Source organism: Eimeria tenella, genomic scaffold (assembly GCF_000499545.2).
Source record: "Eimeria tenella Houghton genomic scaffold, Eth_scaff70, whole genome shotgun sequence".
Taxonomy (NCBI): Eukaryota; Apicomplexa; class Conoidasida; order Eucoccidiorida; family Eimeriidae; genus Eimeria; species Eimeria tenella.
Window position 1 is genome coordinate 21055 of NW_013543440.1, and position 13234 is coordinate 34288.

At 56.2% G+C, this 13234-nt stretch overlaps 3 protein-coding genes across 3 annotated transcripts in view; 1 reads left to right on the top strand and 2 right to left on the bottom strand.

Moving 5' to 3' along the window:
- Nucleotides 1–556, top strand: part of ETH_00032115 (uncharacterized protein) — a gene marked incomplete at both ends in the record, with an annotated part of 7457 nt that extends 6901 nt beyond the window's left edge. The window contains one exon of the mRNA XM_013377999.1: nucleotides 70–556. Within this exon, the coding sequence (XP_013233453.1) occupies nucleotides 70–556 (487 nt within the window). The remainder of the gene's footprint in view (nucleotides 1–69) is intronic.
- Nucleotides 557–2046: 1490 nt separating this feature from the next.
- ETH_00032120 (uncharacterized protein) lies at nucleotides 2047–3636 on the bottom strand (the record flags this gene model as incomplete). Its single annotated transcript, XM_013378000.1, has 1 exon — nucleotides 2047–3636. One exon carries the CDS (start codon nucleotides 3634–3636, stop codon nucleotides 2047–2049), a length of 1590 nt encoding a protein of 529 aa, XP_013233454.1.
- Nucleotides 3637–5402: 1766 nt separating this feature from the next.
- ETH_00032125 (chitinase class I, putative) lies at nucleotides 5403–9577 on the bottom strand (the record flags this gene model as incomplete). The annotated part of the gene is made up of 6 exons (XM_013378001.1): nucleotides 5403–6615; nucleotides 6940–7082; nucleotides 7294–7363; nucleotides 8174–8291; nucleotides 8898–9078; nucleotides 9344–9577. 6 exons carry the CDS (start codon nucleotides 9575–9577, stop codon nucleotides 5403–5405), a joined length of 1959 nt encoding a protein of 652 aa, XP_013233455.1.
- Between the last annotated feature and the right edge of the window lie 3657 nt (nucleotides 9578–13234).

Genomic DNA, 13234 nt, shown 5'->3' on the forward strand with positions numbered 1-13234 from the left:
GCCGGTGACGCAGCTGCTGCCGCTGCTGCTGCTGCTGCTGCTGCCTGCGCTGCTGCTGCTGCCACTCAGCCTGCTGGGGGGCCTCTTTGTCTTCGACGCCTTCTACACTGGCCTCAAAAGGGGCATTTGGAAGAGACACGCAGCTGCTGCGCTGCGGCGCCACTTGGCAGCAGCTCTTGCTGCAGTGGCTGGGGGCCCCACGACCTTTTGGTGTTTCAAGCAGCAGCAGCAGCAGCAGCTGCTGCTGCTGCAGCAGCAGCTGCCGGCGGCTTCCCCGCAGGCCGCCGCAGCGGCTGCTGCCGCCGCTGCGGCTGCTGCGCAGCCGCAGCGGCTGTGGAAGCTGCTGCAGCAGGAGCTGCAGCAGCGCACGGGGGTCTTCGTGCCGCTGGCTCTTTTCGAAGCAAATTGCTGCGAAGAAACTCTTGTGGAAAACATCAGACGCATAAGTCCTTTTGCGCTGCCGCTTGCTGAGCCCCACCCCTGGTGGCTGCTGGGGCTGCTGCAGCACTCCCCCACAGACGTCACCCACGACGCAGCAGAGCAGGCGCTGCTGTGACCTGCAGCAGCAGCAGCAGCAGCAGCAGCAGCAGCTGTCACCGCTGGTGGCTGCTGGGGCTGGTGCAGCACCATCCCACGGGCATCACGCACGATGCGGGAGAGCAGGCGCTGGTGTGACTAGCAGCATGAGCAGCACCAGAAGCAGGATCTGCAGCAGCGGCAGCAGCAGCGGCTGCTGCTGCTGCAGCTGCTGTGCCCCCTGGTGGCTGCCGGAGCTGCTGCAGCACTCGTCCACAGATGTCACACACGACGCGGCAGAGCAGGCGCCGTTGTGACCAGCAGCAGCAGCGGCTGCTGCTGCTGCAGCTTCTGCAGGCGCAGGGAGCAGCAGCAACTGCTGCTGAACGGGCTGCAGCAAGAGCTGCAATGGTGCAGCACGCCTTGAAAAGATGGTGCTGCTACCGCTCTTGAGGCCGCAGCAGCTGCTGTAAAGCTCATTGAGGCATCGCCTTCAGGAGATGCAGTAACAGCAGCAGCTGCTGCACTATTTGCTGCTTTAATGATCTATGCAACTTGTACATACTGCAGCAGCAGTAGAGGCAGCAGCTGCTGCTTGTGTCGCCCTTGCTGTTCTAGTGCATATGAAGTTGCTACAGCACTGCTGCAGTTGCTGCTGCAGCAGCAGAAGCTGCAGCAGCAGCAAGAAACAGACAAAAAAGCGGGAGCGGCTGCGAAAGAGACACAAAAATAGCCTCATGAATAGATATTAATATCTAGCAGCAGCAGCAGCGGACCAAAACCCTAATCCTAAAACCCTCCCCCAAACCCCAAACCCTAAACCCTAAACCACACTCGCAGATGTTGGGGACCAATGTAATTCAAAGAGAGAAAATAAACTGTGTTTTCTCATGTGGGACATAGGGGCCCGTTGTCTCTTGCTGCAGCTGCTGCTGCTGCAGCTGCAGCAGCTGCTGCTGCAGCTGCTGCCGCAGCAAACGTGCAACAAATCAGCAGCAACTGCCTAAAGCAAACTCCTCCGGGAAGGGAGGCATTAATGAAAGGGCAAAAACCAAAGGAGACTGACAACACTGAAGTGGGGAGGCACTGGCAGCAGCAGCAGCAGCTCTTGCTGCTGCTGCTGCTGCTGCTGGAAAGGCTGGTGCTACAGCAGGTACTGTTGTTGCTGCTGCCGCTGCTGGTAGATATTTTGTACGTGCAGCACTAAAGCAATACCGTCCCGACTAGGTGCCAGCAAGACGTGCTGCAGACCTTATGCGGGGTCTTTGCCTACAGCTGCTGCACCTGCTGCACCTGCTGCTGCTGCACCTGCTGCAGCTGCACCTGCTACAGCAGCCGAAAACTCCGTCATTTCCGCAGCTCGCTGCTGCTGCAGCCGCTGCAGGTCTGTCAAGAATAGAGAGCAAAAAGCCCGGAGCCCCTGCTGCTACCATTGCAGCAGCAGTTGCTGTTGCTGCCGCATCGCAGCGGCAGTTGCTGCTGGATTGCAGCAGGGGTTGCTGCTGCTGCGTCGCAGCAGCAGCTGCTGCTCTACAGGTAGAGCACGGCGCCCTTGCCCGAAAGGGTTTGAGTAGCAGCAGCAACAAGCAAGTCCTGCTGATTAAGAAACTCGTAAAGCTCGTCGTAGCTGAGGCTGCTGCTGCTGTCTGCATCTGCAGCAGCAAAAAGACAAAAGGAAACAGAAGGCAGCACCTTCTGCAGCAGCGGCGCAGCCTCGAGCCAGCCCGCCCCCAGTTCTCCTGTCCAGGGGGTGTCAAGAACTGCTGCGGTCGTGCGAAGATTTGCTGCTGTTGCTGCTGCTGCTGCCACGTGCAAAAGCTGCTGCAGGTGCAGCTGCTGCAGCAGCAGCAGACACAGGAACTCCGCGCTGTCCAGGCTGCCGCCCGCGTCCGCGTCAGCAGCAGCAAACATGTATGCTGCTTCCGTGTGCAGCAGCACAGATACCAGCAGCCCCTCCAGCACTTCTATGTGCAGCTCGTAGTTGCTGCTGCTGCTGCTGCTTTCCTTGAGGGCTGCAGCAACGAACTGCGGAAGCTTCTGTGCCACGAGAACGGTCGCTCTGGCTTGGATGGAGTTCGCGGACTGCAGCACGTCCAGCTGCTGCTGCTTCGGCAGCGGCTGCTGCTGCTGCTGCTGCAGGTGCTTGAGCTGCAGCAGCATCTTGTCTCGCACCGGTTTGCTGCTGCTGTGCAGCGCCAGCAAATAAGGAGTGCCCTCAGCGTAGAAGCGTGTGGCTGCGTCGATGTACTCAGCAGCAAGAGTCTCGAGGCGGGCCTCCAGCTCTGCTGCTGCTGCTGCTGCTGCTGCTCCAGTTGCTGCTTCCTCCCCCAAAACAAAAGACACAGCTTCTGCTGCCAGCAAACCATCGAGAGCAGCAGAAGTGATGGTCTGCGCGCCCGCTGCGACCTGCAGCAGCCGCAGCACCTGCGGCAGCGCCAGCCTCTCCTCTCCCTTCTGCTGCTGCTGCTGCTGCTGGCTTGGTGCTGCGGCAATGGGCACATTGATGGCGTTCAGCAGCCGCCGCAAAAAGGAGAAAGTCAGGGGCTGGTCTACAGTGTCTCCGAGAGCAGCTTTGAGGATTCTTGCTGCGTCTGCGAGGGACAAGTCTGTGTGTGTGCTCTGCTGCTGCTGCTGCTGAGAGGCCGCGCTGCTGCTGCTGCTGCTTCTGGCTGCTGCAGCACGCTGCCGCCGCTCATTCAGCTTCTTCAAGCTCCTCATGTATGGTTGCAGCCGCTCCTGCCGGGGGCCCCCGTGGCTGCCAAAGACACGGTCTCTGCCCATAGGGACATTTGCTGCTATTAAGATGAGCTGCTGCTGCTTCAGGTCTGCTGCTGCTGCTGCTGCTGCTACGGAAGCAGTTGCTGCGGAGATGGGGCGCGAGCTGCTCGGGGGGCAGGCAATGCCCAGGCCCACTGCTGTTGGCTCCTCGCAGTATGGTTCCTTCTGCTGCTGCTTCTGCTGCTGCTGTTGCTGTTGCTGCTGCTGCTGCTTCTGCTCAGTAGGCTGCAGCGACTGACCCAGTGCAGGAGCTAGCGTGCTGCTGCTGCTGCTAGCCACGCAAATGCTGCAGAGCAGCAGCAGCGCCGCCAGCTGGCAGCCACTAGTGAGGCCAGCAGGCATTGCTGTGCGGAAGGGGAAAGCCTGACAATTATGAGATAGGTGCCGGCACCTGTGCTGCTGCTGCTGCTCCTGCTCCTGCTCCTGCTGCTGCTGCTGCTGCTTGGCCTCCCGCTTTTACTCAGGGACCTCTGATACCAACTCCAACTGCAGCAGCAAGTGCAGCAGCAGCAGAAACTAATCAAAGGGAAGGCACATAAAGGATGCCAAGGATGTAGCCGTCTGGGCTGTGGCGAGGAAGCACTTGAAGGCCGTGCATGAAGACCAGCTGCTACAGCTGCTGCCGCTGCTGCTGTTACCGCTGCTGTTGCTTCTGGTAAGCGTATTCGCGGTTGCTGTGCAGAAGGAAGACGTGCGAAGGTGAAGCGGGGGATGTAGACACTGAATTGAGTGCAAGCAACAGACGCTCGAGTTGCTGCAGCAGCAACGGCAGCTGCAGCAGCAGAAGAAAAACCAGCAATGAATAAGACCACGGCAAATGTATTAGAAGGGAAAAGAAGGCAAGGTGAGCCTCGGATACAGGCAGAAATATCTGCTGCTCCAACGAAGCACGCTTTGCTGCTTTGAGCTGTGTCGGCAGTTCAGCAGCAGCACCAGCAGCAACAGCAGCAGTAGCAGCAGCAGCAGCGCTGCTTCTTTCTGCCTCTTTCGTTTTCCTAACAATGAAAAAGTCTACTACGTGGATTTCGGGTGTATGTACACTTGGAAATCGAAGGAAGGAGCTGCTGCCACCTGTGCTATCTAGAAACCGTGCAGCTGACTGTGCGGCGAGGCTAGGGTTAAGGGTTTACGGTTTGCGGTTTCCGGGGAATACTTCAATGGAAAGACAGCAAACAATGGTAAAAGGATGAAGAGAAACTCCGGGTGGTCGGGGCTTTGGAGGCTTTGCCTGTCAGCGAGGGTTTAGGGTTTAGGGTTTAGCGGCTAGGGTTTGGGCTCTAGCCAGCGGCAGCCGAAATCGATTTTTCCTCCGCGTGGAGTTGAGGTGTACGTACACCTCAACTCCTCCCTTTAACGTGATATAATCCGTTTGCACATTCTCGTTGCATTTTTATTTTGCTGCTCTTCCCACCCTGCCTGGTCGAAGTCCTGGTCTGGGAGGCCCACGCAGTCTCTGTGCGCTGCATTGAAACCCTAAACCCTAAACCTTAAACCCTACAAGAGGAATACACTCCAAAATTATCCACTTTATTCTCTTTTAGCTGCTCCCCTCAAGGCAGCAGCAACGTAGCAACAACTCACTTGGGCCATTACTCGCGCAATAGCAGCGAAGCCGCAGCTGCACTTGCTGCTGCAGCTTTGCTACTGTTAAGCTATAGCCCCTGCAGCTGCAACAGCTGCACTTGCTGTTGCAGCCTCGCTGCTGCTAAGCTACAGGCCCCGCAGCTGCCACAGCTGCTGGTGCTGCTGCTAATGAAACAGCTGCGGGCCCCTTAGCAGCTCTTGCTGCTGCTGCAGAGGAGCATCTTTGCTGCTACCGCCTCTGGCTCCCATAACCCATGCTGTGGTATACAGGCAGCTACTTCCTTGCAGCATACTGCCTGCAAAAACACTGAAATTTAACGTCTGGTGCTGCAGCAGCAGCAGCAGCAACAGCAATGGACTTGAACAGCCCCCCGCAGGCAAAAAGAAGACAAAACAAATGCATGTGTCTGCCACTTATCCCTTAGATTCCATTCAGTTCAGTTATCTCATTTTCATCTATTTGGTTACATTTTGTTTCTTGCTTTTATCTTAATTATTTTTGTTTTAATTTCTTTTTGTTTCCACTACTGACAAAAGAAAGCACATCCAATGCCCTTTTTGCTTATGTAGCTGCTTGACTGCTGGAGAACCCCCTCAGCAGGTGCTGCAGCAGCAGCAGCAGCAGCAGCAGCAGCAGCAGCAGCAGACTGCCTCCCGGAAAGCACTTGCTGAGCGTCTTGTGCTGCGTAGCAGCCAAAGCTGCAGTCTGTTGTGTCTGCGGCTCTTTGTCTTTTTGCTTCTTCTGTTTCTTCTTTTGGGTCCCCTTGTGCTGCTGCTGCCGCTGCTCCCCAGCTGCTGATGGCGGGGCAGCCTCTTACGAGCGAGTGGCAAAAGAGTTGGTATGCTGCTGCTGCTGCTGCTTCTGGCGCGTCGCCGTCTCCTTGCTGCTGCTGCTGCTGCAGTGCTGCTGCACTGCAGTCCACCGCCCCAGGCAGCGGCAGCAGCGCCTGCGGCTGCAGCGGATCTGGCACGGCGAGGGCCTCGTCTGGTGCTGCTGCTGCTTCCGCGCTGCTGCTCGTGTCTGCTGCAGCAAAAGGCCGCGGAGGCAGCAGCAGCGACAAAACTGATAAATAAAGACCTTCAAACTGTGCTGCCAGCAGCGGAGAAGAAACTGGCAAAGGATAAGCGTTTCCCCGGGGCCCGTTGGGAGGCAGCAAAATACGAGCCCCAGAAAGCACTGAGAGGGGCCTTTCTGCTGCTGCTGCTGCTCCAAAGATCGGCTGCCCCAAGCTCGCTGCTGCTGCTCCTGCTGCTGCTGCTGCTGCTTGCTTTTGCTGCAGCATCACAGGCCCCCGGCCCGACATAATAGAGTCGAAAAGCGCCATCGTCTGCTGCTGCTGCGTTGGAGGCGGGAGGCTTGCCGGCTGCTGCTGCTGCTGCTGCTGCTGCAGCTGCTGCTGCTGGCCCGCGGCGTCACCGGCCGTGCTTCCTGGCTGGTGAACGCTTACTGGCTGCTGCCGCGGGAAGTTATTTAAGTCCTGTTGGGACCTTCTCAAGTCCCCAACAGCAGCAGGGCAGCAGGCAGCTTCTCCCAGCAGCAGCGAGAGCGCCAGGCCGAGGCCCCCGAACGGGTTTGCTGCTGCAGCAAGAGAAGCAGCATCTGTGGGGTAGTCAACTGCTGCCTGCAGCAGCGGAGACACCTCAGACCCCACAATTGAAAAGTCCCAAGACTGCAAAGCCTTGTGGGGTGAGGTCAGGCCGCGTCCCAGAGGCCACCGCGCGCACTCCTCGCCGTAGCTGCAGCAGCGACAGCAGCAGCAGCAGCAGCAGCAGCAAGGTGCAGCGGGGTGCTAGGAGACGGCAAAGGCGCACAAGGCAGCCAGGAGCCAGCAGCAACAAGCAGCAGACAGACAGCTCGCGGGCCCAGGAAGCAGCAGAGCAGCAGAAAAGGAAACAGACACACAAGCAGCAGCAGACGGACTAAAGCGACACAAAGAGATGCAGCTAGCTGCTGAGCAGCAGAAGCAGCAGGAGGCATAAACATCAGCAGCAGCAGCAGCAGCAGCAGCAACTGTAGCAGCAGCAGCAGCAGCAGCAGCCGCAAGTTCAGCTGCTTCTTACCCTCGGTCTCTTGTCCACAGCCACAACGCGGAGACCCAATCAGCTACATCTTGTCTTCCCAAAAGGTCTGGCTGTGTCAGCAGTTTGCTGCTGTCAGATACAGCAAACTCTCCAAAGGCCGCGTACGCAGCACTGCCCTGCAGCTGCAGCAGCAGCAACAGCAGCAGCAGCAGCAGCAGCAGCGGTGCGGGGCTGCGGGGGCTGGAGGCGCCCACAGGGCGCAAAAGGGAGGCAGAAGCAAGCAGCAAAGGGGGCAGAATGATGCAGCAGGAGATATAAAAAAAGAAATAGAAAAATAGCTTAGAGAAAAGAAATGGAAAAATAGCTTAAAGAAAAATATAAATAATGACTTACCCCAAAAGGCCCTCTTGCCGCATAAGAGGCACCCTCGGCGCAGGGGGCCTCTGCTGTTTGCTCGCAGTGTCTGTGCACCTCAACAGCAGCAAACAAACGCTTACACAATAAACAGCTGCGCAGCAGCAGCAAACGCATTTAGAGACCTTTAAAGGAGCCTACTTGCTGCAGCAGCAGAAGGCTCCCCTTTGGGGAGCCTGTTTGCTGCTGCAGCAAAAGGGGAGCCTGCTTGCTGCTGCAGCAAAACGCGCCCTTCTGGGAGGCCTGCTTGCTGCAGCAGCAAACGGCACCCCTTTGGGACGCCTGCTGTTTGCTGCAGCAGCAGCAAACAACTTTCGTTCAGAGAGCCTGCTTGCTGCAGCAGCAGCAGCAGAAGACACCCCTTCAACGAGCCTGTTTGCCGCAGCAGCAGAAAGCTTTCCCTTTGGCGGGAGCCAAAGGAAGCAGCTTCTGCTGCTGCAGCAAACAGCGCCCAAAGAAGCCTCCCAGCAGCAGTAGCCCAGAATAGTAAGGCAATTGAAATTACACCAACTTAATGCGTGCATGCAAATACATGCATGCAAGTGCATGCATGCAAATATGCCCACTTAATTGTATGTTTCGTCATTTTTAAATGCTTTTTGCATGCATTTATTCCCATGGGACTCTGAACTTGAATTTGCTTCCATTTAATGGCTTGGAAGCCCAAACACAGGCACTTGAATGTTTCTTTAAAAGTAATTAGTTCATTTCTAGAAATGCATGCATGCATTTGCTGCTCATATTTTAGATTTTCATTTCAAAAGCCTTTTATTTGCAAAGAATTGCATTATTATGCTGCAGCTGCGCCACAGCCAAAAGAAAGCAGAGTCCTGCCCATTGTGCTGAGGTGTATGTACACCTGAGAGGAGTGTCTTCTTTAAATGTCCTGAAGAAGTTTGTCCGAAAAAGAGCATACGAAATAAAAGCAGCAAATTCCTGGAGACCCGTGAAAAGTGCCTTGCCCACAGGACTTCTGCCTGAAAAAACGCTCAACAGCAGAAAACAACACAAATAGCAGCAGCAGCAGCAGCAGCAGCAGCCGCAGCAGCAGCAGCAGCAGCAGCTTTGTAATATCCGCCAGTTGCTGCTCCTCCATGACTATAGCGCTGTTTTGAGACCATCTAGCATCGCCGCTGGAGCAGCCAATGGCTAGCTGGCCGCTGCAGCAGCTGCCTGGCTAGCTAGCTACACAGCTAGCTGCGGCGAGCTAGCCAAGCAGTTGGCTACCTGGCTTTGGCAGTGGCCCTTGCAGTGCAGCAGGCTCACTACTCACTACCACAGGAGGCACTTTCGCTAGCTAGCCAGTGCACTGGTTAGCTAGCCAGTGCGATGGCTAGCCAGACAGTGCAATGGCTAGCTAGCTGGCCGCCAGCGTGCTAGCCACTGCGCTGCCGACATCCGTGGCTAGCTATTCGGCTAGCTTGCTGGCTAGCTGGTTAGCTGGCTGCACAGCTAGCTATCTAGCGGCCAATTGCGTGACTAGCTAGCTGAGCAGCTGGCTAGCAGCGGTCTAGCTGATTAGCTAGCTAGCTAGCTGGCTAGCTAGCTGGCTAGCTAGCTGGCTAGCTAGCTGGGTCGCTCACCTCCCCCGCCGAAAACCCCGTTGAAGTCCTCGTGCTGCGCCAAAGCGCAGGCAATGTGTTTGTGCACAAGTGCTGCTGCTGTCTCCCCGCTGCTGCTGCTGCTGTTCAAAGGAATGCCTCTGTAAGAGCCCCCAGGCGGCAGCCGACGAAAGAGCTCCTCGAGGCGCCCCACCGACACCGCCTGCACCCAGCAGCAGCAGCAGCAGCAACAGCAGCAGCAGCAGCCGCGGCACGTGTGGATGCAGGAAAAGAAACAACCCAGGCGACGCACAACTGCCGCAGCAACTGCTGCTGAGGCAAAACTAGGTGAATGTCTGCTGCTGTGCTGCAACAGATAACAGGTTTGAAAGCAGCAACTCGCAACAAGTATTGCAGCAGCAACAACAAAAGTAGCAGCGGCAGCAAAAGTAGCAGCAGCAGCAGCAGCAGCAAACGCAACACGCCACCTTTTCAAATTCGGAATCTGCATTCGGGTAAGAAGGGCAATTGGCCTCGGGGAAAAGCGCGTCCTCCTCCTCTGCTACTGCTGCCGTTGCTGCTGCTGCTGCCGCTGCAGCTGCTGCCTCAGACAGCTGCAGAGCTGCCAGAGATCCTTCTGGACTCCCCGCTGCAGCAACAGATGCAGCCACTGCTACGCCTACAGCAGCTGCTGCTGCAGTAGCATGCACTAGGAACTTCATTGCTACAACGACAGGCTGCTTCTACTGCTGTAGTTGCTGCTGGTGCTTCTGCTGCAGTTGCTGCAGCATTCAGATTTGCTGCTGCTGCAGCCTCCTCTGAGCCCCGCCGCGCCTTCCGAGTAGTCGGTTCTGCTGAGCGTTACCACTTCTGCTTTTGCTGCTGCTGCAGTTGCTGCTGCTGCTTGTGTTGCTGCTGCTGCTGCTGTTGTCTTACAGTAGGGTCACCTGCTGCTGAGGAGACACGGTCAGGGGGTTGGCAGAACCTCTGGGGTCCTCCTTGGGTGTATAAACGAGGATAGTGATGCTGCAGGGGCAGTAATGCGTGCTGTTGCTGCTGCAGCTACTCTAACTGCAGCTGCTGTTGCCGCTCGTGCTGCGCAGTCAGGAGTTAAGGGGAATCTTCGGCAAGAGACGTCCCTTGTACGGCGCCGAGCGGCACCAAGTGCATTTACGTTTTGAAATGATAACCGAAAGCAGCAAACTGCTGCTGCTAAGCGTGAGGCTTTGCTGCTGCTGCGCTGCTGCCGCCGCTGCAAGTCGATGATGGGCAGCGAGAGCTGCTAGCGCCGAGAAGTCAGCAAACATTCAGTGCCTCGGGTCTTGAAACAAGTTTTAAATTGAAATGAAGTCATTTATGAAGTCGAAAATCCTTAATTTGTTTCTTTCACCCTCACGTTTCGCTCCCACGCCCAGTCGGCCTCAAAGAGCCGCCGGGAGGAGCGGAGGCACATGACCCCTTGACGGAGTTGCCTTCCCATTTATTTTGCCTCTTTAATATTCAAATTCAACAAATCTATCTAAAATAAGTAGCTAGAAACAGGAAAGAAATAATCAGATCAGCTACAGACGCCGCTGGTTGGCTCTGCACCGCCGGACACTCGATATGGGCTCGGCGCCACCTCCCCCTATTCTACTTTCAGAAAATAAAACCACTAAAGCCCCATATCAGGGCTTCTGTAGGCTTTTTAAATGCGCAGCTAGCCCAAGTTAGGGCCACAGGCAGCCACAAAGTACGTACATTCGAAGCAGCTGCAGGACCAGCGGTCACGGGTAGCTGCCGCTGCTGCTGCGGCGCAGCACAGAAGCTCCTTTGGCCCTTAATGAGCAGCACTGAGGCTCCCAGGCACTTGTGAGGTCCCCATGTGGCGCCTGCTGCGGAAAGAGCCCCGGGGGTGGCCCCTTGGGGCTGCCATAGGCCTCAGCCAAGGAATGGGGGCCCCTGGGGGCCCCTGCAGACCATTTAGGGGGCCCCAAGGCCCACATTAACCTAAGGAACACTTATTAGTTTGAGCAGCCTGCAGGGGCCTCCAGGAGAGCTTGGGGGGCCCCCGGAGACCCCCCAGGGGAGCCTGACTTGAAAGGAAAAGTATAAAGTGTTTAGAGGCTCTGCTAATAAAAAGACCCAAAATAGGAAAATGTTGCTGCTGCTGCTGCTGAGAGGAAAGCAGCAAAGAGCTGCGGGCCATTTGGTTACCTAGCGCTCTCTGTGTGGTCTTTCTTTTGATTTGCTTCTTTGACGTTTTGGTGCTTCTCTTTTTGTTCTTATTTTACTTCTCTATGAGCCTCAATATTATTAAAAGTGTTTCTTATTTGTGGCACTTTTGTCCTTCTCTTTGCTTCTTTCTTCTCTTGAATGCAGCTTTAAAAGTCCTTAATGCTCTCGCTGCGCAGCAGGGCCTTGGGCTTCCAGCGAGCTAGCCAAAGCTAGCAAGCTGCGACTCGCGTTGGCTGTCTGGCTAGCTGGTTAGCTGCAGCTAGCTGCAGCTAGCTGCAGCTAGCTGTGGCTAGCTGTAGCTACCCCTAGCTAGCTGTGGCTAGCTGCCGTTGGGCTAGCTGTAGCTGTAGCTAGCTATAGCCAGCTGCAGCTAGCTACAGCTAGATACAGCTCGCAGCAGCCCGCTGCCACTAGCTGTTGCTAGCTGTAGCTAGCTGTAGCTAGCTGGGCTGGAGAGCAGCCCCCAGCCGCGTTCAGCCGTGGTTAGCAGCCAGCTAGCCAATTTCTTTGCGCTCAAAAGCCCTGAGGCATCTTTAATGGAATTCCTGCTGCTCCTGCTGCTGCTAGTGCCGTTTCTGCTGCTGCTGCAACATCTGCCGCTGCTGCTGCTGCTGCTCACTGCTTCTTCTTTTGCATTCCTCAGAGCAATCTCATCTCAACTGCAGTGGCAAGGGTGATGGCGGCACAGCAAGCAGCAGCAGCAGCAGCAGCAGGTGCAGCAGTTAGTAGCAGCAACAGCAGCAGCAGGTGTGTATATTAGCAGCAGTAGCAAGCCTGTGCGGCAGAAACTTCGATGCCGATAACTTGAAACAGCAGCAGCAGCAGCAGCAGCCGTTTTGGCTTCTACCGCCAATGAATTAGATGCTTGCTGAGCGACTAAAAATGATATCAAAGACAAGCAGCAGCAGCATCTGCTGCTGCTGCAGCTGCTGCTGAAGCCAGACAACACAAGCAGCAACAGCACCAGCAGCAGCTACTGCTGAAAGCTAGGCTCTAGCTTCCAAACCAGCGCAAGCAGCAGCTAACACCAGGCGATAGCAGCAGCAGCAGTAGCAGCAGCAGCAGCAACTGCTGCTGCAGCCTTAACGCCAGCCATGAGCCCTGCTGTGTACAGCAGCGGTCATCAGCCTCCCATCTGCTACAGTTGGGCCAGCGGCGGCATGCTGCAGCAGCTGCTGCTCATCGGGTGGGCACTTTGCTGCTGAGCTGCGCCTAAACAGCTACCCCTTCTATGCATCAGGTGCTGCTGCAGCTGCGGCTGCTGCTGCAGCTGTGGATGCAGCTGTTGCTGCAGGAGCTCCTGGAGCGACTGCCGCTGTTGCCACTGATGCATATGCACCCGTTGCCGTAGTACACATATCAGCGACCTGAACGTATTCAGCAGCAGCAACACTGGCGATTTGGGCAGCGGGCGCAGCACCAACAACAGCAGTAACGGAAGCAACAGCAGCAGCAGGCTCTGAGATGCTGAGGAAAGGATATATATGCAGCTCAAATTTCACAAAATTATTGGACTATGTGAGATAACACATTTTCAATAACTTTTCGCACACAGAGTGCTGCTACAGCAAGCCAGCTCCTTGTTCGCTGCTGCAGCGGTGTAGATACGTTTCAGCAGCAGCAGCAGCAGCAACGGCAGCAGCAGCAGCAACACAGTTAAAATTTAGCATGTTCAGGTATTATGCCTCATTTGTTTTTACTCATTCGGCTCAAACACGAACAGACAGACTAGGAGGAAACTACCTGCTCCCTGCAGCCGATCCTGCAGCAGCCACAGCAGCAGCAGCTCCAGCAGCAGCGGCAGCAGCCAACTTTTACTAACACTGGCCAAGTAAAGGCAAGACTGATCTTCGTATAAGCTTCGCAGAAGCTGAAAAAGTAACTGCAGCGGCAGCATCAGTTGCCTCTAGACATTTCGGGGGCCGCTCGTTAGGGCCTGTCTTCGTAGGCAGCAGCCAGACCCGTCCGGTGTACGTTCACTTGAAACCGCAGCAGCAGCCACATCATCAGCGCCAGCGACAGCTCCAGCAGCAGCCGCAACTACAGCAGCAGCCGCAACTACAGCAGCAGCCGCAACTGCAGCAGCAACCGCAGCTGCAGCAGCAGCAGCAACTGCAGCGGCAGCCGCAACTGCAGCAGCCTCCGCAGCTGCAGCAGGCAGC